Source organism: Erinaceus europaeus, chromosome 3 (genome assembly GCF_950295315.1).
Source record: "Erinaceus europaeus chromosome 3, mEriEur2.1, whole genome shotgun sequence".
NCBI classification, from domain to species: Eukaryota; Metazoa; Chordata; class Mammalia; order Eulipotyphla; family Erinaceidae; genus Erinaceus; species Erinaceus europaeus.
In genome coordinates, this window is record NC_080164.1 from 83,395,835 (window position 1) to 83,421,666 (window position 25,832).

Below are 25,832 nucleotides of genomic sequence, written 5' to 3' on the forward strand. Positions count from 1 at the left end.
TATTGGATAGAGACAGCCAGGAATCAAGAGGGAAAGGGAGAGAGACAGAGATACCCCTGCAACACTGCTTCACCACTCATGAAACTTTCCCCCTATAGGTGGGGATTGGGAGTTCAAACCCAGGTCCTTGTGCATTGTAGCATGTGCACTCAGCCCGGTGCATCACCACTCGGCCTATATATATATATATTTTTTTTTTCAATTAAACTGAATTTTTAGCTGCTTACACATTTGCACTGTGCCTTTTTGCTAATGGATCTGCTTAAAGAATACAAATGATTTGAATATTTACCTGAGTATCTGTGACTAGGCCTGGGGTTACTGAGACCCACCCGCCTGTCTGGGGATTATACTCCTGGTACTTTCTGGTCTAAGTGTTGATTGCATGTGCTTTTTAATTGGGCAAGAGATACACTTGGAAAGTGAAATCCTTGTGTAACTATTAAAGAAAACCAGTAAAAAGCAATACACTTTCATTGTGAAGATAGATTTGGTGCTTTTAGGTGCAATTTTATTGGAAGAAAAAAATTCATTTTAATTTTTATTTCTTGATAGTGACAGTATATGAATAGTAGAGGGAGTTGGGCAGTAGCCCAGAGGGTTAAGCGCAGGTGGCGCAAAGCGCAAGAACCAGCATAAGTATCCTGGTTCGAGCCCCTGGCTCCCCACTTGCAGGGGAATCGTTTCACAGGTGGTGAAGCAGGTCTGCAAGTGTCTATCTTTCTCTCCCTCTCTGTCTTTGCCTCCTCTCTCCATTTCTCTCTGTCCTATCTAACAATGACAACATCAATAACAACAATCATAACTACAACAACAGTAAAAAAACAAGGGCAACAAAAGGGGAAAAAAAGAAAAAAAAAGAGTAGTAGAAATGATTATTGTGTGGCTAAGTAGTAGGATACTCAAGTCAAGTCACCCCTGCCCTTTTTTTTTTTTTTTTTTTGGCATTGATGTGGTACTGCTCTCAGCAAAAAAGCCTTTCCAGATAAAAGGGGGAAAGACACTGAAGCACTGAAGTATCGCGTGTCGATCCCCCACTCCCCTCCAAGTCATGTGGAAGCCAGACTCAAATTGGAGTCACTCACAAGGCAAAGGACACATTCTGCTCTGGTGAGCTGTCTCACCATCCTCAGATTCCATTTCAAGAAGCTTTTTTTTTTTTAACTTGGATTTTATATTAAATCGCCAGCAAAGGCAGGTAGACAAACATGTCCTCTAATAAAACATGCTTCCCTCACCAGGGAGATAGTGCAGTGGTTCTACAAAAGACTTTCCTGCCTGAGGCTCTTAGGTCCCAGATTCAGTCCCCATTAACCAGAGCTGAGCAAACAAAAGAAAAACAGAAGAAAAAGAAAACAAAAACACGCTTTCTGCTTTCAGTAATAGATCACATGCATGAAAATGAGATTATTCTCATTTCATAGAAACGACCTTTAAGTCCTGCTAATAAATAAGCACATTCCTGGATGCGTTGGGGGAGATTCCTGCCCCCAGTCGTTTTCTTGTGGTGCGCCCCCTTCTGGAAGAAGTCGGTGCAGCTGACTGGCATGCAGAAGGTAGAGGAAGATGATCTGCAGCTTATGACTTGATGCTGATTTGTTTAGAAATAAATCTTGAAATGATAAAGCTTTACAACTGATCTCAGTTTTGTAGTTTTCTCCTCAATAGGTCCATCCAGGAAAATGGTGAACTCAAATTTGAAAGCAAGATTGAAGAGGTGAGTCTCATTTCTGTATTCATTCATTTTTTTTCTCTCTCTCTCTCTGACATATTTGTTGAGTTCCCTTTTGCTTGTGCTAGTATCTTTGTGCATCAGGTTGATGCTGGGTTTTGACTTTGACAAAAATTAAAAACTATCCTCTTACTTAAGGGGAGTCTATTATCCTGTAGATACATTTATTCATTCTATAAAGGTGTGATGACTTAAATAAATAAATAAATAAATGACTTTATTTATTTATGCTACTAGTCTTCTTGCTGGGATTTGGTGCCTGCACAACTCACAGTTCCCTATAGCTGCTTTATTTTTATTTTTAGAGAAATGGAGAGAGGAAAGAAAGAGAGAAAGGCAGAGGGACACCTGCAATACTGCTCATGAATCTTCCCGTCCCTCCCCCCACATATAGGGACCATGGGCTTGAACCCAGTTCCTCATGCATGGTAACATGTGCCCTTTACTGGGTTTACCACCACAGCCCCAGTTTATTTGTTTTTAGTGTGATGACAACTAACAGAGATTCTGCCATAACAGTCGAATGGACTTAAACTTTGATGTGTGTGTGTTTTTTTTTTTTAAGATTTTATTTATTTATGAGAAAGATAAGAGGAAAGAGAAAGAACCAGACATCACTCTGGCACATGTGCTGCCAGGGATCGAACTCAGGACCTCATGCTTGAGAGTCCAAAGTTTTGTCATTGTGCCACCTTCCAGACCACCCTTGATGTGACGTTTCAGCTGAGACTTTTTAGAATTCCTTAGAGAAAGGGAAGTGGTTAGAGTAACCACTGTGGGTAGAGTTAAGAATCCATGGCCACTCACTCACCAGAGCAAAAGCAGAGAGGAAAAATAGCCCCAACTCCGAAGAGTAGGACTTTGGAAAGATCTGGTGGCTTCAGGTGAAAGTGGTGGTTATCACACCAGCCTGACTGAAAGCTAGCTCTTGAGGTAGATTAAACACTTTGCTTTCCCACCAGGGTTATTGCTAAGGCTCTGTGCCCACACAGCTTCACCGCTGCACGTAGCCATTTGGTTTACATACAGCATGAGAGAGGCTGCAGCACCAGGGAGGCTTCTCCTTAGTGGGGACTCCCAAGCAATGGTCAGCAGCTGAATTCCAGATCTCATGCAGGGTGATGTGTGCACTCTAGTGGTTGACTCACCTCCCAACGCCTAACCCTAACCCTAACGAGGTGCAGACTGAGGTGCAGACTGATGAACCGTCAACCATGGGAGGAGTGGGGAGTTACTCACTCTAATTTAAAGTCAGATGCTGGAGCACAGGGGAACTCTCTAGCTACTGTCACAGGGAACAGCTAGCTACTGTCTCTGAGCTTCCAGGAGCTCAGAGAAGAGCTTGCCTGGAAGCTAACATTGTATCTGCTGCATCTGGTTCAGTCTGAGTCTAGTTGCCACCTGGAGGAGAACTCACCAGATAGGGCCTTGCCATTCACACCTGCCTGGGATGGGAGGGGGGAGGAATCTCTAGTGCTTTGGTGCCTTTTCCTCTCTCTGTCTCTCTCTGTCTCTCTCTCTCTCTCTCTCTCTCTCTCTGTCTGAAATGAAAAGGAATGGCAGGACTAGAAAAATAGCTTACTGGGATAGTACACTGCATTGCCATGTGTACAACCCAGGTTCAAACCCAGGCCCCATCACACTGAACAAAAGTATTGGTGCCATGGTCTCTCATGCTGTGTCTCTCTTTAAAAATAATAAAAATTTAAAAATGAAGAAAGCATATTTTTAAATGACAGAGTCAACCTAGGAGCAGTGAAATTAAACCCTAACAATTTAGTTGGACAACAGAAACGATTATATTGTGTTGGCTGCATTTGGGGATTCTTTAGTTCCTGCAAAGAAAAAGATCATGTTATTCTGCCCTTTTTATAAGCTTAAGCCACCTGATCATTGCTCATAGTGAACAGGACAGGAAAGGAACTTTTGGGGGGGAAAATGTATTTATTAATGAGAGAGAGAGAGAGTGAGAACGAACCAGAGCATCACTCTGGCATAAGTGATGCCAGGAATTGAACTCAGGATCCCATGTTTAAGAGTCCTACTATATCTCCTCCTGGGCCCCCCAAAGCAAAGAAGCTTCTCTGTTAAAGCTGGGCATCTGTAGCTAAAAGTTTCAACATATTTCATCATCTTGGTTCTAGAATTGTGACTCAAGGAGTGTGTCTTAATTTCAAACTAGAGGTAAATTGTAGAGGAGATTAAAAGTCTGCTTTGTAGTCAGATCGTGCTTATCTGGAACATCAGTGTCAGGACTGTGTTTGCTTTAAATTTTACTTTCGTTATCTTTGTTGTAGATTATTGAACCCCTAAGAGAGAAAATCCGAGATTTGGAAAAAAGGTATGTGTGCTTTTTTTTCTCAAGATCAGGAAAATGTTTATAAAGTTTATCTCGAGTGATTTTTATAATATCAAAGAGAGGAACTTTCCCTATGAGAAAATTATTCTAAATTTTTGCTTTTATTTATTTATTTATAAAAAGGAAACATTGATAAAACCATAGGATAGGAGGGGTACAACTCCATTCAACTCCCAACACCAGAACTCCGTATCCCATCTCCTCCCCTGATAACTTTCCTATTCTTTAACCCTCTGGGAGTATGGAGCCAAGAGCACTGTGGGAGGCAGAAGGTGGAATGTCTGGCTTCTGTAATTGCTTCCCCACTGAACATGGGCGTTGACAGGTTGATCCATATTCCCAGCCTGTCTCTGTTTTTCCCTAGTGGGTTGGGGCTCTGGGGAAACAGGGCTCCAGGACACATTGGTGGGGTTGTCTATCCAGGGAAGTCTGGTTGGCATCATGGTAGCATTTTAACATGTGATGCCAGGATGTGGGGGAGGGGGAAGAGGGTGGTCAGTGAAAAAGCTCACTTAGCTGGTGTGCTAATTTGCCATGTGCCTGACCCAGGTTTGAGCCTAATCCACACCACACTGAAGGAAGCCTTGGTGCAGTGGTCTCTCTTCACTCTCTTTGCCTCTCTGTCTCTGGAAGAGAGAGAGAGAGAAGAAAACAGAAAATAAATAAGGTTTCAGGAAGTGAATCCCCTCTGTCAAATCAGTGAAGTCTCAGACTCTGGAAGTTTGTTCTTGAGTATATGTCGAAGACTTAGTGGGAATGAAGTAACAGTAGGGTTTTAGACATTTAAACTAAAATAAAATGAAACTGCTCGCTAAAAAATGTATGTACTTTTTGTTCCTCGGGGTGAGTTTGAATGGCGTGCATCAGCTTTTTGTGCACTTTCTGTCCTGTCCAGAATAAAATGGGAAATGTGAAAAGTAGTGCTTTTGGGGCCAGGCGGTGCACAACTGGTTAAGCACACACATTACAGTGCATAAGGACCCAGGTTCAAGCCCCTGGTCCCCACCTGCAGGGGGAAAGCTTTACAAGTGGTGCAGCAGTGCTGCAGGTGTCTCTCTCTTCTCTTCATCTCCATCCCCTTCCCCACTCCCCAGCTTTTCTCTGTCCTATCAAAGAAAAAAAAAAAAGGAGAAATAATGGTCACTAGGAGCAGTGGATTTATCATGCAGGTGTCAAGCCCCATCATAATCCTCTTAGCAATAAAGTTAAAAAAGTCTCTCCTCTGCTATAAATTCTGAAGTTCCATCCTTAGCTTACTTCTAAGCAAGGAGCTTGTTGACTATACCTTGAGTGCACATGCGCCGAGATTCTTTGACTCCTAGAGCACTCGTGGGGCAGAGTGGAACAAAGCATGGCAGTTCTGGCATCCAGCATGTGTTTTGGTGGCAAGTGGACAGGTGCTCATGTGAAATGTTTGACCTTTTCTCTTTTCAATCTCTTTGTTTACACAGTTTCACCCAGAAGTATCCACCAGTCAAATTTTTATCAGAAAAGGATCGTAAGAGAATTTTGGTAAGTTTGCAGATCTGATTTAAATTTGTAATACTAAGAAACTTTGCTTTGAAACGGAAGTGGAGGGGTTCAGGCAGTGACTCACCTGACAGAGTGCACCCTTTACAGTGAGCAAAACCCTGGGTTTCAGCCCGGGTCACCACAGGGGAGCACCACCCTACCGGGGAAGTCTCACAAGCAGTGAAACAATGCACTGGCGTCTCTCCCTCTCTGTCTTTTACCCTCGATATAAACAAAGATTTTGCCAGGAGTGATGGGATTGTGCAGCCTCAAAGACCCCAGCAGTGCACTGGTGGCTAAAAAAATAAGTAAAGTCGAAGCATAATACACATTTCACGATCATAAACCTCAGAGTATTGATGACAGTCACACAGTTCTGAGAATATACTGAAAAACTAGTGAATTGCTCACTGCGTAGTGCATACATTATAACTCAGTGAAATTGGTTTTCTAGTTGTTTTAATGTTCTTAATCTTTTCATTTATTTATTTATTACTGAATAGAGACAAAATTTGAGGGGCAGAGAAGGGGTAGAGAAGGAAAGAGACCCAGAGACACCTGCAGCCCTGCTTCACCATTCATGAAACTTTACCCCATAGGTGGGGACCAGGGGCTTGAACTTGGGACTTTGCACATAACTTCTTGCTTGTTACCCTCCTTACAGTCATGTGACATCCCTTAGTGGTTTTGATTTGAGTATCCTTGATGGCTAGTAATGTGAAGCTTGAAGGATGGGTGTATATGTTAGCTAATTCTGTATCTTTTTTTTGAGAAATATCTATTCAGATAGCCCTTTCTAAAAAGAATAATATTTATGTATTCATTAATGGGAGTGGGAGAGAACTAGAGCATCACTTTGGCACATGCGAAGCTGGAAATCACAGTAAGGATTGCATGCTTGAGAGTCCAACACTTTATTCAATATACCACTGTTTTTGTTTTTTTGTTTTTTAACACCAGAGCACTGCTCAGCTCTGGCTTATGGTGGTATTGGGGGATTGTACCTGGGACTTCAGAGCCTGAGGCATGAGAGTCTCTTTGCATAACCATTGTGCTATCTAACCCCCACCCTGTTGTTGTTTTCTTTGTTTGTTTTGCTTATCTATGGGGGAAAGGTATTTGTCAGGACCTCAAGTATACATACTACATAGTATATATATTTATATCCCAGTGAAGTTTTTTGGTTTTGTTTGAGTTGGTGTTATATTTGCTTACTTTATTGCCTCCAGGGTTGTTACTGGGGCTTGGTGGATGCATTAAGAATCCATCACTCCCAGCGGCCAGGTTCTTGCACATGGTAACCATGTGCACTTAACTAGGTGTACCACCACTCAACCCTGAGGTTTTTATTTTTTATTATCTTTATTTCTTTATTAGATAGAGACAGTCAGAAATCAAGAGGGGAGGGAGGGATACAGCAGGTGAGAGACAGAGAGCCCGTTTTTTTTTTTTTTTTTAAGTCATTTTGTCTGATACCACTATAGCCACTTGAGCTTTATTGTTGCTCATATGTCTAACCCTAGCAGACACTTTCTTCATGCACATTAAACATTAATTAGCTAGCCATTTATTGTACCGGGGTTATCTTATACTAAGGGAATCACCTTTTGTCTTTCTTTTCTTTTTTTATTTTATTTTTTATTATATTTAGTTATTGAATCAAGACAGCCAGAAATCAAGACAGCCAGAAGAGGGAGAGAGATACCTGCAGCTCTGCTTCACCACTTGTGAAGGCTTTCCTCCTGTAGGTGGAGACTGGGTTCTTGAACTCTGGTCCTTGTGCTTTGTAACGTGCATTCAACCAAGTGCGTGACCACCCAGCCCCAGTTTTTCATCCTTCCTTCCTTCCTTCCTTCCTTCCTTCCTTCCTTCCTTCCTTCCTTCCTTCCTTTCTTTCTTTCTTTCTTTCCTTCCTTCCTTCCTTTTTGACCCAGGGTTATCACTAGGGCTTGGTGCCAGCACTACAAATCCACTGCTCCTATGGCCATATTTTCATTTTATTGGATAGGACAGAGATAATTTGAGGGAGAATGGAAAGATACAGGAAGAGAAAAAAGATAGACACCTACAGACCTGCTTCACCGCTTGTGAAACGACCCCCCTACAGGTAGGGAGCCGGGGGCTGGATCCAGGATCCTTGCACAGGTCCTTGCATTTCACACTATGTGCACTTAACCCGGTACACTACTGCCTGGCCTCCCAGTTTTCATTTTCCTTTTTCAAGATTTTATTTATTTATTCATGAGAGATGTTAGGAGGAGAAAGAGAAAGAACCAGTCATCACTCTGGTACATGTGCTGCCAGGGATTGAACTCAGGACCTTTTCATTTTTCTACTGCAGTTGTTTCATAAGACTTGAATAGTAAAAAGCTCCCAGGGAAAATCTCTTCTGTGCCTGTCACTTAACTTCTGTTGTTTCCAGTAATATTTGTGTATCCTAGCTTGTACACACAACCTGCCAGGGCTCACCCATATCACCACATGGTATTCTCCCCATGTGTCTTTCCTGCTGGATTCCTGTGCACCCTGTTGTGATGCGGCCTTATCTTCACTAGTTACATGGGCCCTACTTCCAAATAAAGCCACTTTTCTGAGGTACCAGGAAGGAGAGAGACCCTTTAGTGGATGACAGGCCTCCTACAATGGTTGAACATGTTGCCTATGTCTCTAAGCTATCTGCATTTTGAAAAGATTTATTTATTTATGGGGGAGGGGGGGAGAGAAAGTAAGAACCGTAGCATCACTCTGGCACATGTGATGCCAGGGACTGAACTTTGGACCTCACGCTTGAGAGTTAAAGCTTTATCCACTATGCCAATGTTCAGCCAATTTCTGAATATTCAAAGAACATTTTATTTATTTCAGTGAGAGAGATTACATAGAGAGAGAAGACCAGAGCACTGTCCAGCTCTGCTTCATGATGGTGCTGGGGAGTGTACCTGGGACCCCAGAACCTCAGGCATGACAATTATTTTGCATAACCATTCTGCTATCTCCCCAGCGCTTTCTGCATTTGTGTGTGTGTTCACGTTTGCATTTATCCAGCTTGGGATTCAACTTGAGTTTCTGGAATGTGTAGATCAGTGTGTTTTACTAGTTTTGACTCGTTTTTCTCTGTTCCCAGCTTTCTGTCAGGTCCTCCATTGCACAACACATTGGTGTGCTTAATGCTATCTATATTAGAACCTACTTCCTGTTTCCTCCCCCCTTCTTATAGGTTATATAAACCTTCGTTCTCTCCAAGTTTACTGGTTCTTCTGGTAGTTCTGGGGTATGTTGAGTCTCTCTAGTGAGTTTTTTCTTTTGGTTACAGTACTCCCCTCCTATGGGATTACCCCTCCTATGTTCACTTTGTTCTACATTGATCTCTTTGAGATTGGCTCCTCAACTGTGTTGAATATGTTTTCTTTTTCTTTTTTACCGGAGCACTTCTCAGCTCTGGCTTATGGTGGTGCGGGGGATTGATCCTGGGACTTCAGAGCCTGAGACATGAGTGTCTTTTTGCATAACTGTTATGCGCTACCTCTCCAGCTCACATTGAATATGTTTTCTTTCTTTTTAAAAATTATTTATTTATTTACTTATTCCCTTTTGTTGCCCTTGTTGAAAATTATTTACTTTTTATTAGATAGAGACAGAGAGACATTGAGGGGAAGGGGAAATAGAGATGAGAGAGACACCTGCAGCCCTGCTTCACCACTTGTGAAGCTTTCTCCCTGCAAGTGGGGACCAGGGGCATGAACCCAGGTCCTTGCACACTGTAGTGTGTGCACTTAACCAGGTGTGCCACTGCCTGGTCCCTGACTTTGTTTTCAATGGTTGCTTTAAAAAACTGACTAACAAGGGAGTTGGGCAGTAGTGCAGTGGGTTAAGCACAAGGACTGGCGTAAGGATCCCAGTTCAAGCCCCCAGCTCCCCACCTGCAGGGGAGTGACTTCACAAGCTGTAAAGCAGGTCTGCAGGTATATATCTTTCTTTCCTCCTCTCTGTCTTCCCCTCTTCTCTCCATTTCTCTCTGTCCTATCCAACGACGACGACATCAGTAACAACATCAATAATAATAACTACAACAATAAAACAACAAGGGCAACAAAAGGGAATAAATAAATAAATATTTTTTTAAAACTGACTATGAGCCTCACACAGGCAGTGGTTATTACCTGCATATTTTCTGTGTGCAAGTCACATAGTCTTGTTTCTTTGTATGTCCTATAATTTTCTCTAGAAAACTGAGTACTGTAGATCATATATTACAGCACTTCTGAGTGCTGTCCTCTGCCTCCCCTGAGATTTGCTTGCTTGTATTTGCTTATTTACTTGCTGAATGGCTGGGCGGGGCTGTTTGCCTTGGAGTGTAGAGTTCCAGTAGTAGCCATTCACAGCCTGCCTTCTTGGGCCTGGACACAGCAGCCCAACTCTTATTGAGGATCACATTTCTGGACTTTTCTGTTGGCTGTCTGCTTTGTGCTACCGTGCACTGTCAGGTGGTGGTAGTTGCAGGCCAAATGATGTAACCTTTCAACAGGCTGTTGTCTGAGCCATTCCATTCTGGCAACTTTCCAGAGATGGATTTTGAGACCAGGCTTTCAGAGGTCTGTTCTGACCAAAGGAAGTCATCTCTTAGATGTCTTTCCCTGGCACACGCTCCTAAACTAGCGGCCCTGTGGTTTAGTTTGGTCACTCATTGCTGCCAACCTTCTTTCTGTTGCTGACATCATTGCCTTTGACAGCACCATTTTGTTTGGACTTGATCACTTTCTCTTTCCCATAGAGCTGGTTCCTTTGGAGGGAGGAGCCTAGTAGCTCTGCCTCTATAACCTTCCCTGTCCACAGGGCATTCTCTAAGCCCCTGAGTTGGGGGCAGAGGCATTGCAAGGAGCAATAGCCATCAGTCTACCCTACCTCTGTCTGTGGGGTCTACAGCTGACCAGGAAGCTGGGCCAGCAGTGATCAGAGTCCCCTGACTGCTCTGGGGGTGAAGACAGGCTTTCGTAGCCACTGGGCTCACTTAGAATTTAGCCTCTGCCAAGATGGTGAGAGGGTGAGAGATGCCACATGATGTGCCCTTTCTTTCTTTTTTTTTTCCCCCTCCATGATTATTGCCGGGGTTCAGTGCCTCTACGAATCCACTGCTCCTGGAGGCCATTATTCCCATTTTGTTGCCCTTGTTATTTATCATTGTTGTTGTTGTTATTGCTGTTATTGTTGTTGGATAGGACAGAGAAAAATTGAGAGAGATGGGGAAGAGAAAGATAGACACCTGCAGACCTGCTTCACCACTTGTGAAGCGACCCCTTGCAGGTGGGGAGCCAGGGGCTCGAACCGGGATCCTTACACCGGTCCTTGCACTTTGTGCCATGTATGCTTAACCCACTGCACTACCGCCCAGCCACCCCCCCCCCCATGATGTGCCCTTTCTAGTGAAACTCCATATCCTATAACTGGCAGTTCCATGGATTAACTTATACCCACCACTCTTAACTCTCTGGAACTATATTTGGTTGTTGTTGTTTGTTTATTAAAATAGTTTATAGCCCTTATAGCCACTTTACTGGGGAACCAGTCTTCGGAACATTTTATCCCACCATTCCACAAGAAGCTGCCTTGATAACTGGCATGTACACAGACAGAGTTGTCTTCTGCTGGGTTTGTTTGTTTTGCCACCAGGTTTACTGCTGGGGATTGGTGCGTGCATAACTCCACCATTTCTCATGGCCACTTTTTTTTTCTTTCATATAGATAGACAGACAGACAGACAGACAGACAAGGAGAAATACCTGCAACACTGCTCCACCACTTATGAAGCTTCCCACCTGCAGATTGGGACCAGGGGCTTGAACCCAGACCCTTGCACTCTGTTGGGTGAGCCACCATCTGGCCCCTTCTCCTATTCTTTTACCATCTGGATTAGAGGACTATGCATTCCAGACATGCTTGCATCAGTCTCTTTGATGATTATTAGAGTAGTTATGTTTAAAGGGGGAAATGTCTCTTTTGTAGAACAGTTACTGTCTCAGGGGTACAGCATCACATCTTCCCAAAAATACTGTGCCAGCATACCTAACCCAAGTGTCATCTTCCTCCACCACAGGGAACAGGGTCCTGTGTTTCTCTGTATCTTCCTCTTCTATTTCTCAAATTCCACCTGCGAGTGAGATTAACTGCTATTTCCCTGTCTCCTTCTGGCTTATTTTACTTAGCTTGAGTCTCTCCAATTCTACCCATGTTGGAACAAAAGACAAAAATCACATCCTTTTTTTTTTTTCTTTCACAACTGAGTAATATTCTGTTGTATATGTATATATTTTCCTCCTCCATTATAACTACTTTCTTGTACCAATTTTAAACTGTTTCCTCTCCCTTAATCTCCTTCTGATAGAATTTACAGATAGAGTCATGCCTTTTTTGAGACGGTTTATTAAAGTCTCACTTTGAGCAGACTCTATGGGTTATAATCCTTGAGCACCCATCTTTTGGAGTTATTTATAGCACATCAAAATGTACCTGCATTTAAATACGAATTAAGAAATACATTTGTGAGAACAACGGTGACTGGGAGAGCACAGAACTCTCACAGTGGGTGTAACATAACGCTAGACCTCTATAGTCATATAACCTTGTAGGCCATCATTAAATCATGAAGGAAATGTTTTCTAAAAAAAGAAATGTATTAGTGTCTCCAGCAGCAAAGTAATCTTCCCCCTTTCTGCTTCTGTGTGTTAAAGAGAAAACCCGTTAGTCTACACTCGTCTGTGAAGCCTGTGGGCCTTGCAAGTTTACTTTCACGTGGGGTGCTCTTCCCACCAAATACTGAGTGTTAGATGAGTTCTTTTATTTCATAGCCACAAGTGGACTTCGTGTTAGCGGTCCTCTGCCACCCTGTAGCTAAGCCACACTGCAGTCATTTTGTGCCCAGGTCTGACATCCCATGGCTAAAACCAAAAGCCCTTGCAGTAATAATGGAAGTGTCCACACAAAGAGGAGCTTCATTTGAAAGGCATTCTTGTCCACTTGTTGATCAGCCTAAGCCTGAAGGCTTATCTTGAGCTGCCTGGTACTCACATGCAGAAATAGGACACACAGTACATGGCAATGAGCTGTGGAAGGAAGGGCTGATCCACTCTGAGAGATCCTCCATCTTTCCCACCCCCCCCCCACTTCCTTTCATGTGCTCATCTCACCTTATTCAAAGGGTGTGCCTGGGTTTGGTAATTACGTTTCCTGAGGAAGCTCCTTGAAAATAGAAAGCATTATTGGGGTCAGGCAGTGGCACACCTGGTTGAGCACACGTCACAATGCTCAAGGATCCAGGTTTGGCCCCCAGTCCCCACCTGCAGGGGGAAAGCTTTGCAAGTGGTGAAGCAGTGCTGTAGGTGCATCTCTTTTTCTCTCTCTCTTTCTCCTTCCCCCCATCCTCTTGATTTTTGGCTGTCTCTGTCCAATAAAAATAATTTTAAAAGGAAAACATTCTCAGGAGTCGGGCAGTAGTGCAGCGGATTAAGCGCACGTGGCGCAAAGCGCAAGGACCAGCAGAAGGATCCCGGTTCGAGCCCCTGGCTGCCCACCTGCAGGGGAGTCACTTCACAGACAGTGAAGCAGGTCTGCAGGTGTATATCTTTCATTTATTTGTTTATTTATTTATTTATTTATTTATTTATTTTTAAAGAAAGGATAAATTAACAAAACCATAGGGTAGGAGGGATACAACTCCACACAATTCCCACCACCCAATCTCCATATCCTACCCCCTCCCCTGATAGCTTTCCCACTCTCTATCCCTCTGGGAGGATGGACCCAGGGTCATTGTGGGTTGTAGAAGGTGGAAGGTCTGGCTTCTGTAATTGCTTCACCGCTGAACATGAGCATTGACTGGTCGGTCCATACTCCCAGTCTGCCTCTCTCTTTCCCTAGTAGGGTGGGTCTCTGGGGAAGCGGAGCTACAGGACACATTGGTGGGGTCTTCAGTCCAGGGAAGCCTGGCCGGCATCCTGATGACATCTGGAACCTGGTGACGAAAAGACAGTTAACATATGAAGCCAAACAAATTGCTGAGCAATCATGGACCCCAAGCTTGGAATAGTGGAGAGGAAGTGTTAGGGGGGTACTCACTGCAAACTCTAGTGTACTTCTGCTTTCAGGTATATATTTTGCAGTAGTTTACGGATATGTGTGAACATATGCTCTCTCTCACAGAAACTGGTGTATATTTAGGTTTTGGGACTTTGTTAGAAAGTAAACCACCTGAGATGAAATTAGAGTATACTATGAAGGGAAAGGTCTCACCCGAGTAATGAAGTTGAAGGGTTGTCATTCCACATGTGAAGTCTCTGGACACAGTCTGAAGTGAAGCATGTTGACGTGGCAATCGTTGCGTTGATTAGGTTGTGATCGGCAGATGCAATATTATTTGATATGGATTGGGAGAGGCATATGGGAAAGTGGGCCCTATCCAAGGGTTCCAGGACTGGGGGAAGTAGAGGCTCTATAGTGGAGATGTGAGGTTCCTGCTGTCTTAGGGTTCCAAAAGACAATCGATAGTTAATGTTATCATCACATTATTTGGTAATTGGGTTAACTTTGAAAAGTCCTTTTGTTATGGTTTGCTGTACAGTACCCAGTATCTTGTATATAGCTGTGCTATTGGTTGCAGGTGTATATCTTTCTCTCCCCCTCTCTGTCTTCCCCATCTCTCTCCATTTCTCTCTGTCCTATCCAACAACAACTACAACAATTTAAAAAAAAAGGGCAACAAAAGGAAATTAATTAATTAATTTTTAAAAAAGAGAAAGCATTCTCAATTTTGTTTCTATTTGAAATTCTTGCCTAGAAGACTAAGAATTGATGAAAGGGGGAGTCGGGCGGTAGCGCAGCGGGTTAAGCGCACTTGGCTCAAAGCACAAGGACCCGCATAAGGATCCTGGTTCAAGCCCCTGGCTCCCCACCTGTAGGGGAGTCGCTTCATAGGTGGTGAAACAGGTCTGCAGGTGTCTATCTTTCTCTCCCCCTCTCTGTCTTCCCTTCCTCTCTCCATTTCTCTCTGTCCTATCCAACAACAACATCAACAACAATAACTACAACAACAATAAAAAACAAGGGCAACAAAAGGGAAAATAAATAAATTTTTTTAAAAACTTTATAAAAAAAAGAATTGATGAAAGCAGCATGTTATAACCAGCCTGTTATGCTGCATAAAATTTTTTGAAATATTTTTAGATAGTGATTATTCAAGAAAAATTATTCTAATCCATTCTGGTCAAAGCTAAGGTTTCCCAAGCATATTTGTTTGTTACCAGGGTTAACACTAGGACTCAGTGCTTGTATGACCCCACTGTTCTTGACAACCTCTTTTTTGTTCTTCATTTTTCCATATTTTTTTTTTAAAGATTTAATTTATAGAATGGAAACACTGACAAGACCATAGCATGAGAGGGGTACAATTCCACACAGTTCCCACCACCAGAACTCTATATCCCATTCCTTCCCCTGATAGCCTTCCTATTCTTTAACCATCTGGGAGCATGGACCCAGGGACATTATGGGGTGCAGAACATGGAAGGTCTGACTTCTGTAATTGCTTCCCCGCTGAACATGGGCATTGACAGGTCAATCCATACTCCCAACTTGTCTCTCTCTTTCCTTAGTGGGGCAGGGGTCTGGAAAGGTGAGGCTGCAGGACACATTGGTGGGGTTGTCTGCCCTGGGAAGTTGGCATCACGGTAGCATCTGGAACCTGGTGGCTGAAAAAGAGTTAAGATAGAAAGCAGAGCAAATTGTTGACTAATCATGAACCTAAAGGGAAGAATATTATGGATGGAGATTTGGGGGTCTCCATTTTGGAAATAGCTAGTAGGTCTATTTTAGGTATAATCTAAGGGGCCCGTGACCCAAGTAGCATTTGCCTGCGCCTGACATCCAGTATGCAGGTGATCTAAGTTATTGTCTGGGGGAATGGTGTCATTATTGGAAAAAGGACCAGAAAGCTGGATCAGGGAAGAGAGTAGCTCCCAAATATGGGGAAAGTATATAAATATTGTTAACTGTAAACTCCATTGATCTGATCTGGGTCCCATAGTCAGCACAGGAGCCTATGTAACCTCAGCATCTCTGTAGGTCTGGGCTTACATTCCGTGGTCACGGCTAGGAACATTCCAGGCTGTGCCAATTTCAGGACCCATCATCCTAGGGTGATAGGCAGAGTATGCTATCCAACCTCCCTTTGGAGAATAGAACATTCCCTACCATTGTTGATTCATAATGAGGGCCAGGTTCGATAGGGGCTCACAGAGGGGCCCATTATGTTGTTCCTGATGGAGATGACCAGTGAAGTTGTCCATCCAACCGGCAATTGCTGTTTCTCTATATTATATGCTGGGTGATGATTTAGCTTTTCTGGCTGCTTAGAAGCTTGAAGAGAATGTGGTGGCTTGGTTTGGGTAAAGGAAGGGTAAGTAGATGCTTTCAAACACTTACCATCAGGGCCAGCAAGATAGCTCACCTGGGAGGGCACTTGTGTTGTCATGCTCCTGACTTCAGGTTCGAGTCCCACCCATCCCACACTGAGCAGGCACTCTGCTATGGTGTGTGTGTGTGTGTGTGTGTGTGTGTGTGTGTGTGTGTGTGTGTGTGTATCTGTTGCTGTCTATCTGAAAAAGAGCAATGAAACACACACACTCTCTCTCCTTAGTATTTGCCTCCCTCCCCAGACCCCAAGTTTTAGCCTGTGAGGGCATCACTGACACTCCTGCCATTGGTTGTCACCATGTTCTCTTGTGCTCTTTCCGGGCACACGGGCTACACCGTCCTGATGCAGATAACTGGAGGGGCGGGCTTCGTGGGCTCCCATCTCACTGACAAGCTCATGATGGACGGCCACGAGGTGACCGTGGTGGACAACTTCTTCACGGGCAGAAAGCGCAACGTGGAACACTGGATCGGCCACGAGAACTTTGAGCTGATCAACCACGATGTGGTAGAACCCCTGTACATTGAAGGTGAGAGACTCTGGTGGTGGGCAGTATTGAGCCCACATCAAACTTACTTGCGGTTTATTTATGTAAGATTCATTTCTATATGAGAGAGAGAGAGAGCGAGAGAGACAAAGAACCCACTCTAGCTGGACATGCAACTCAGTCCCTCATGCTTGAGAGTCCAACACTTTATCCACTGATTTATTTTAAATATTTTTATTTATTATTGGATAGAGACAGAAATTGAGGGGGGAGTGGAAATAGAGAGGGAAAGAGGCAGAGACACCTGCAGCCCTACTTCACCATTTGTGAAGCTTTCCTCCTACAGGAGGGCATCAGGAGCTTGAGCCTGGGTCCTTGTGCACTGTAATATGTGCACTTAACCAGGTGCACCACTGCCTGCCCCCACTGGTTTATTTTTGAAACGACTTTATTGTGTACCAGTAGCTCTTCTCATTTCTGTGGAAAGAATGGTTGGAATGGGCATAAGAGATAACCCACCTGGCAGAGCTCATACCTTACCACCCACAAGACCCTAGGATTGAGCCCTGGTTTCCCTTGGAAGCACCATGCACTTGGAGTGCTCTCTGGATTGTAGAGCTGTGCTGTGGTGTCTCACTTTTCCTCTCATCTCTCCCCCTTTCTCCAAGTGAGAAATGAGAAAGCTAGCTTGGGGGTGGGGGGGAGGGGGTTTGCTAGGGAGTGGTAGGCCCTGACACTGCATTTAAAGTGAATACAGTACATGCACCCAAGGTTTTGAACTTTGTAGTCTTGTGAAATGGGCTTCTTGTGGTCCATACCCATTCCCATCTCCCTGCCTACATGAAAGTGCTTCTTGTTTCTCCAGAACGTTAGCTCAGGTAGAAGTCTTAATATGAAAATCCTCAGATAAGAGCTTAAAACCCACCAGTAGCTAAAGGAATTGTGGTTTGAGAACTGTATGGGTTTTCATGTTGACTCTCCAAAAGATGTGTCTACATTGTTTTTTCTTTCCTTTTTACCTTCACTGCTTAGCTCTGGCTTATGATAGTGTCATGAGTTAAACCTGGGATTTTGGAGCCTCAGGCATAGAATTGGGATGTATAACCATTATTCTGTCTCTTTGGCCCTATGTCCTTTCCTTTTCCTCCTCCCTCCCTTCCCCTCTTTCCCTCCCTCTCTTTCTTCCTTATCTTTTCTTTTCCTCCCTCCCCTCCTCCCTCCCTCACTCCTTCCTTCCTTCTTTCCTTCCTTCCTTCCTTCCTTCCTTCCTTCCTTCCTTCCTTCCTTCCTTTCTCTTTGCCACCAGAGTTCTTTCTAGGGCTCAGTGCCTGTATAATTTGGCCTTTTTCAATGGTTCCCCCCCTTTTTTTTCTCCTCTTTTTGCTAGATAGGGAGAGTAGAAACATCTGCAGCATTGCTCCACTACTGATAAAACTCCCCCCCCCCCCCCCCCCCCGCAGGTAGGGACAGGTCCTAATTCATGGTAACGTGCGCAGCCGGTTAAGTGCAGGTGGCACAAAGCATGAGGACCAGAGTAAGGATCCCGGTTCAAGCCCCCAGCTCCCCACCTGCAGAGGAGTTGCTTCACAGGCTGTAAAGCAGGTCTACAGGTGTCTTTCCCTCCCCCTCTGTCTTTCTCCATCTCTGTCTTCCCTTCCTCTCTCCATTTCTCTCTGTCCTATCCAACAATGACATCAATAACAACAACAATAATAACTACAACAATAAAACAGCAAGGGCAACAAAAGGGAAAATAAATTGATAAATTTAAAAAAAAAAGAGGAGGGAGTCGGGCGGTAACTCAGAGGGTTAAGCGCACGTGGCGCCAAATGCAAGGACCGGCTTAAGGATTCGGGTTCGAGCCCCTGTCTCCCCACCTGCAGGGGAGTCGCTTCACAGGTGGTAAAGCAGGATTGCAGGTGTCTATCTTTCTCTCCCCCTCTCTGTCTTCCCCTCCCCTCTCCATTTCTCTCTGTCCTATCCAACAACGACAACATCAATAATAACTACAACAATAAAACAACAAGGGCAACAAAAGGGAATAAATACATAAATAAATAAATACTTTTAAAAAACTGTAAAAAAAAAAAAAAAAAAGAGGAAGCAGCAGCTTCCCCCTGCAGGTAGAGTTGGGGGTTGAACCTGGATCCCAGAGCATGGTAATGTGGGGACTGGAAGTTATTGGCAAAAGTACCTTTCAGGTTCTTCTCCAATAAGCAGCATCAGTGTTGCCACTTAAACAAACGCCTTCATGCCTGGCATGGTTTTCTGTAGATAACCCAGGCTCAGCTCTGCACTGGCAAAATCTGTCTTCTGATTTGCATGCTTAATCTGGGACAGAAAGCACTCGACTCTACAGCCAGATTGACTAATTAGAGATGAACAGGCTCAGCACGTGTTTTCCTTCCAGATCATTAGGCTTTTCTATTTTTAAAGTTCTTCTACTCGTACATGGAAATGAGTTTCTACGAGAAAGAAATAAAATGAGATGACTAGAATATTGGTGGAAAGCATACCAGCACTGATACTATACAGTCTGATCCTTAAGAGCTATGCATTTCTTTGGCATGATTCTTGGAAATGACATACGAGCATCCTGTCTCCTTTAGTTGACCAGATATACCATCTGGCCTCCCCGGCCTCGCCTCCCAACTACATGTACAACCCTATCAAGACTCTGAAGACCAACACCATCGGGACACTGAACATGCTGGGTGAGTCATTCCTCTTCTTTTTATTGATGCTGTTGTAGGCATACTTCATTGTGTTCTGCAAGTGGGGCCAGGCGGTGGTGTACCTGTTTAAGTGCACACATTACAGTGTGCAAGGAACTGGGTTCAAACCCCTGATTCCCGCTTGTAGGGGGAAAGCTTCACAAGAGGTGAAGCAGGTCTGCAGGTGCCTCTCTCCCTCCCCATCCCCCCCTTCCCTCTAAATTTCTCTCTGTCCTATCAAATAAAATAAAGTTAAAAATAAAGTAAATTATGTATCTCATATAAAAATGAGAGAAGGGGAGGGAGAGAGTTAGAGCATCACTCTGGTAAATGCAGTGCAGGGGATACAGCTCAGGATTTCATGCCTGGGAGTCCCTTTTTATCCACTGTGACACTCCCTAGGCCAGGGGACTGGTTAGACACTGCTCAGATCCCACTGCCTCAGACCAGCAGAGCCTACTCACATACTGGGCTTCTCAGGTACATGTGTGCTTTTGCTTTGACTTGATTTCCAGTGTAGATGCAGGGAGAATGGTTATTTGAAGTTGTCATTAATAAAACTGGATGTCATTCTTATTAAGATATCCTTTCTGTTGCCCACAAATGTGTGTGTAATAAATGTATTTTCCTGTGTTTCCTGCATATTAAAAAAAAAAACAAATAAGAACTTCTGGGGCTTTTGTTTGGGGGTTATCAAAACAGCAGGTTTATTAGATGCATAAAAAAAAAAACTGCAATGGGAAAATAGGAGAAAAAGGCTAGCAAGACATGTGGCCAGAGCCAAGAATCCTTAAACTTAGTTCACCAGCATTCAGCTACAATACACACAGGTCCCTGGAGAAGATCAGATAGGAACTGCAGCAGTTGAAGCAGGTGCAGAAAAGAGCAAACTTTGACCTGTCATTCACTTAAGTAATCTCTCATACCCAAAATCCCTGTGAGTTTATATCCTCGGCTATAGATAATGATGTCAGTTGTATGCTAATTATGCACATAGCCCATAATTCCCTTTGCTCACGGTCAATGTATTCCCAACACCTGCAGTAAGATGGTTTTATCTTCTCTGCTTTCTCTAGGACTGGCTAAGCGAGTTGGAGCCCGCTTGCTCCTGGCCTCTACATCAGAGGTGTATGGAGGTGAGTGGAGAGGGTGGGGTCAGCTACCACAGCCGTCTTGGGCTGTGCTGTGTTCTGCCTTGGGAGAAGAAGAAATCAAAAGTGAGTCCAAGGATTAGCAAAATAGCTCAAAACAGTCTATGGCTTTGCCATGTGTGAGAGACCCGGGTTCAGGCCTGGCATATACTGCATACACGGAAGTTTTTTCACTCTCTGCCTTTTTGTTTCTCTGTGTCTATCTGTAAAAGTCATCTAATGGAGTAATGAAACACTAATGATAACTAAAAAGAGAATTCAAGAGACTACAATGAACATGTTATACACAAGGACCCAGGTTCAAGCCCTTGGACCCCACCTTCGGGGGGAAGCTTCATAAGTGCAGTAGTGTTTCAGCTCTCTCTCTCTCTCTCTCTCTCTCTCTCTCTCACTCACTCACTCTCTTCATGTCTCTTCTGTTAAAAAGACTGGAAGGGGGCAGGGCGTTGACTGCTATAGTGGTGACATCATTCACACTTGGAGCCCCAGTGAGTAACACTGGTGGCAAAAAAAAAAAAGTTATTTTGATAAATGTAATTTTGTGGGGAGTTGGGTGGTGGTGCACAGGGTTAAGAGCACATAGTATGAAGCACAAGGACCCATGCAAGGATCCCAGATCGAGCCCCCAGCTCCCCACCTGCAGGGGGAGGGGTCACTTCACATTCAGTGAAGCAGGTCTGCAGGTGTCTTTGTCTTTCTCTCCTTCTCTCTGTTTACCCTTTCCTCTCAATTTCTCTCTGTCCTATCAAAAAAAAAAAAAAAAAGCCACCAGAAGCAATGGATTCATAGTGCCAGCACCAAACCCCAGCAACTGGAGGCAAAAAAGATAATAATATTAACAATAAATAAATAAATGTAATATTGAGTCATATACCTCTTCACATAAATTACATTTAATGACAGTTATATAGCAATCTAAAGTCAAGAACAATTTACAAAGAGGAGAGAGTTAAAATTGAAAGACTGAGCTTTTTAATTTACTTATTTCCCAGTAAAATGCTGTCAGTACTGAACATGGGCACTAAGAACACCATCCCCATTGGCATGGAGGGGGACAACAAACAGTGTAACACTCATGTTCCCTCTGTATTGTCTTCCCACTTGAAAACATTTATCTTGGTCTTTGCAAATTTCCCTTTTTGCGTCATGAATATCAATGGTTTTTCAGTGCATATGATTTAGATGAAAGAAATGATAAAAGCATGGTCTCAACCTCCCCCCAGATCCTGAAGTACACCCCCAGACTGAGGATTACTGGGGCCACGTGAATCCCATCGGCCCCCGAGCCTGCTATGATGAAGGCAAGCGTGTTGCGGAGACAATGTGCTATGCCTACATGAAGCAGGTAGGAGACCAAGTGCTGGGAGCCTGGGAGCACCTGTTCCCTCAGGTGTTTCACCTGGTCAGAGGGATGGAACAGGTGCGCTGTGAGGACCGTCACCTGGGGGTGGGTGTGGAGGAAACCCAGTGTCTCACCACTGCAGAACTGTCTCATCAACAGTTCTACCCATCTCAATCATTATCTCCAGGGCATGACTCTTCAGTGTGGAGTACTTTTTGCTAGGTCTCTATTTCACACTTCTTTGTCCTGATTTCCCACTGGCACTTTATGAGGCCCCTTTGTTATCCTGAAGCTGCCAAATCACTAGGCTTTTTTATTTTTATTTTAATTTTCACTTAACTGCTTTTTTTTTCCTACCCAGGGTTCTGTGCCTTAATGACTAATTTTTTTTTTCCTTCTAAAATGGAGTGTGAGACAGAGAGAGAGAAAGAGAAAGGGAAAGAAACCACTCTGCCATGTCTAGCTTCCCCTCTGCAGGCCCTCCCATGTGGTCACCAAGAACTCGAGCCTAGGTGCCTGCTCATGGTAACATGTGCTGTACCTGGTGGACCACCTCCTGGCCACCTGGCTTTCAGTTACCTCATAGGTATACAGCGCATTCTGTTGTCTGACTTTGCATCTTTTTCTTAACTCCAATTCATGATTACTCCATGTTTTCTGAGATGCATCGTCACCCCAGGGGAGCTCTTCCCATAGATGGTTTCATGTTAAAGCCTGGCAAAGCCATCATCCATTGAATAGAGAGTCCCACACACAGAAGACTCGCAGTGGACCTGGGAGATCCTGCTGACAGGGAGTGAGGGCACTGTCTCTGCAGCCTCAAGGCTGTGTGCAAGCTGGTGAAATGGCAGGTGGGTCCCAGAGCACAAGAGCCAAAGCATCCTTTTTTTTTAAAAAATAAAATTTTATTTATTTATTTATTAATGAGGAAGATAGGAGGATAGAGAAAGAACCAGACATCACTCTAGCACACGTGCTGCTCAGGACCTCATGCTTGAGAGTCCAAAGCTTTATCACTGTGCCACCTCCTGGACCACTTTTTTCTTTCTTTTTTCCTGCATTATTTTTTTACTACATTATTATCGTTCTTTTTTTAAAGTAATAATGACTGACAAGATTGTAAGATAAAGGGTACAATTCCACACAGTTCCCACCTTCAGAGTTCCATGCCCCATCCCCTCCATTGGAATCTTCCTTATTCTTAATCCCTCTGGGAGTATGGACCAAAGATCTTTATGGGGTGTAGAAGGTGGAAGGTCTGGCTTCTGGAATTGCTTCTCCACTGGACATGGGCATTGACAGGTCCATCCATACTCCCAGCGTGTTTCTACCTTTCCCTAGTTGGGTAGGGCTCTGGGGAGGTGAGGTTCTAGGACACATTGGTGGGGTCGGCTGCCCAGGGAAGTCAGGTTGGCATCATGGTAGCATTTGCAACTTAGTGGCTGAAAAGTAAGATAAAGCAGGACAAATTAAAAGCATCCATTACTTCATGGCTGTCTTTAGTGTGGACTTTGAGATCCTCACACAAATGCCTTTGTCAAGGGAGGGGCCTGCAGGTTAGTCAGCATTGCTCTCCTATTCAGGAAGCTCCCCCACCCCCTATAGATAGGGGACCAGGTAATGTGGTAACACGTGCACTCACTGGGAGAACCACCACCCATGTGCTCTGTGTTTCTCTCCAGTGAGCACATCCCCAACTCAGAGTGAAAGAGCCCCCTGCCTGTGGGGGTGAGCAGTGAAGGCACTGGTGGAACATCCAAACACACATTCCAACTGTGGACCAAAATGCTTCTTCCTCCCTCTTTCCTCCTGCTTCAGGAAGGTGTGGAGGTCCGGGTGGCACGCATCTTTAACACCTTCGGGCCTCGCATGCACATGAACGACGGCCGAGTGGTCAGCAACTTCATCCTGCAGGCGCTGCAGGGGGAGCCACTCACGGTAGGTGCTGCCTGGCCTCGGGTCCACCCAAGGGTCGCTGAGGACAGGCCCTTCCGAACTCAGAGGGCTACCCCCTGTGAGTCCATATGGATCCTGCTTCCCCTGTCAAAGGGCAGAGGAGGGGTCCAGGCAGAAGCCAGGAAGGGAGTGTCAGGGATGTAAGTCCAAGGCCAGCCCGGTACCCTGGGCACTGGCCTCACCTAGAGTCTGGGCTTCCATGTCAGTGTGCCAGCCCCGATGTGCCAGTATGACATTCTGAATGTCTTCTAGCCAGCTGCCTATAGCCAGGGGTGTCTCCATATCAGTGCCCTGCGTGGCTGAGAGGTAGCCCTACCAGGTCTTGGTAGTTTCTTCAGTTTTCTTCTGGAAACACTGAGCGTGCTGCTTCCCGGTTGCTCTGTGCTGGAGGTGGGTCTGAGTCCCTCTCCTGCCTGCAGCCCACAGTCTGCCTTGTGAGAGAGCAGCTATTTAAACCTGCTTGGATCTCCTTATTCACTTTTACTTTACGTGGTTGTTTTCTGGCGTTTGTTTTGTTTTTTTGTTTGGCAGAGAGTGAGAGACCATGTATGGGAGCTTCCTTCAATGCTGTAGGCCAGGCTTGAATTTGGCTAATATGCATGGCAATGCAGTGCACTATCCAAGTGAGCACTTTGGCCAGCCAATAGTTTAATATATATATATATATATGTATGTATTATTAATGACAGAAAGAGAACCAGTGCATCATTCTGGTACATGTGGCCCCAGGAGTCAAAGTCACTACCTCATGCTTGAGCATCCAGCACTTTACCCACTACACTACCTCACAGGCCACTATTTGTTTTCATCTTAGATGCTTTTCTGGTCAGTCTTCTTCTAGCTTCTCCCTCCTCCTGCTTTTCCCATCCCTCTTCCCGTCTGTCTGCCTCTGCTCCTTGTGTGATCTGCTAAGGGCTAGTTCCACTGCTGACAGTTTAGAATTTAAAAAAACAAAAAAAAAAAAAAAAAAAAAACAGCTGATTTCAAAACAGTGTGGCCCCACCAGGGTAAGACATATTTCAGAATGTGTTTTTATTGAGGTAACAGTGGTTGCTGTCATGATAGAAGCTAGAGCTGTGCATCACTGTCCGTCAGCATCTGCATTGTATAGAGCACATTAATGCCTGCACCAAAGCCTGATTTCATTCTCCACACCTCCCCTTTTACCCAACCTACCCACCTCCGGTTCTCCTTTCAGTCAGTCACCACTGTTTTGCTCTTAAAGCCTAAGAGCTTGTTTTTGTTGGTTCATTTTGTTTATCTGCCACCTGTGAATGAATGCATGCAGTATCTTGTCTTTATCTGTTTCATTTAGCTCAGTATCCTCTGGATCTATCCATATTGTTATAAATGGTACAACTTCATCTCTCTTGCCACCAGAGCCGTGCTGGGGCTTTATGCCTACATGATCTTACCTCCTAAAAGCCATTTGTCTTTTTTTTTTTTTCTTGCTTCCAGGGTTATCACTGGGGCTCCTGCCAGCCATACGAATCCAGTGCTCCTTGCAGCCATTTCTATTCCATAGGACAGAGAGAAATTGAGAGAGGAGAGGGAGGTACAAAGAGAGAGTGAGAGAGAGACCTACAAGAGCTGCTTCATCGCTTGTGAAATGTCCCCCTGCAGGTGGGGAGCAGGGGGGTTGAACCCCGATCCTTATGCTTCATACTAAGTGTGCTTAACCAGGTGCGCCACCACCTGGCCCCATTTTGATAGGACAGAGGAGTTGAAAGGGAAGAAGGGAGATAGAGGGGAGGAGGGAAGAGAAGGAGACCTGCAGTACTGCTTCACTGCTCTTAAAGCTTCCCTCCTACAGTTGGGGGCCAGAGGGCTTGAACCCACATCCTTGCACATGTTAACAGGTGTCATCAGGAGGGGGAGCTTTGTATGCATGTGCACTCACTGTTCTACCCCCACCCCACTGTTGACATAATTCACACCAAGTCTAGGTTGTGGCCTCACTGCCCCCTCAGTTTTGAAGTCACATGGAGCTTTTCAACCTCTCCTCCCCCCCACCCCCGGCCTGTGGAGTTGATCCTGGTGGAGGCCTAACTGCTCCATTTCCTCATAGGTGTATGGATCCGGGACTCAGACGAGGGCCTTCCAGTATGTCAGGTAAG

At 44.6% G+C, this 25,832-nt stretch overlaps 1 protein-coding gene across 4 annotated transcripts in view; it reads left to right on the forward strand.

The window, feature by feature from the left end:
* The window catches only part of UXS1 (UDP-glucuronate decarboxylase 1), a 66,760-nt gene that overhangs the window by 27,498 nt on the left and 13,430 nt on the right, over positions 1-25,832 (forward strand). For 2 of the 4 annotated variants that reach the window (XM_007531935.3, XM_060187606.1), the window contains 9 exons: positions 1,669-1,717; positions 4,030-4,073; positions 5,543-5,603; positions 16,414-16,594; positions 19,162-19,266; positions 20,343-20,402; positions 21,641-21,762; positions 23,578-23,697; positions 25,784-25,827. In XM_007531935.3, the coding sequence (XP_007531997.1) occupies positions 1,669-1,717; positions 4,030-4,073; positions 5,543-5,603; positions 16,414-16,594; positions 19,162-19,266; positions 20,343-20,402; positions 21,641-21,762; positions 23,578-23,697; positions 25,784-25,827 (786 nt within the window). Of the gene's footprint in view, positions 1-968; positions 1,111-1,653; positions 1,718-4,029; positions 4,074-5,542; positions 5,604-16,413; positions 16,595-19,161; positions 19,267-20,342; positions 20,403-21,640; positions 21,763-23,577; positions 23,698-25,783; positions 25,828-25,832 lie in introns of all 4 variants that reach the window. The other 2 variants (XM_060187605.1, XM_007531934.3) reach the window with 2 other exon arrangements.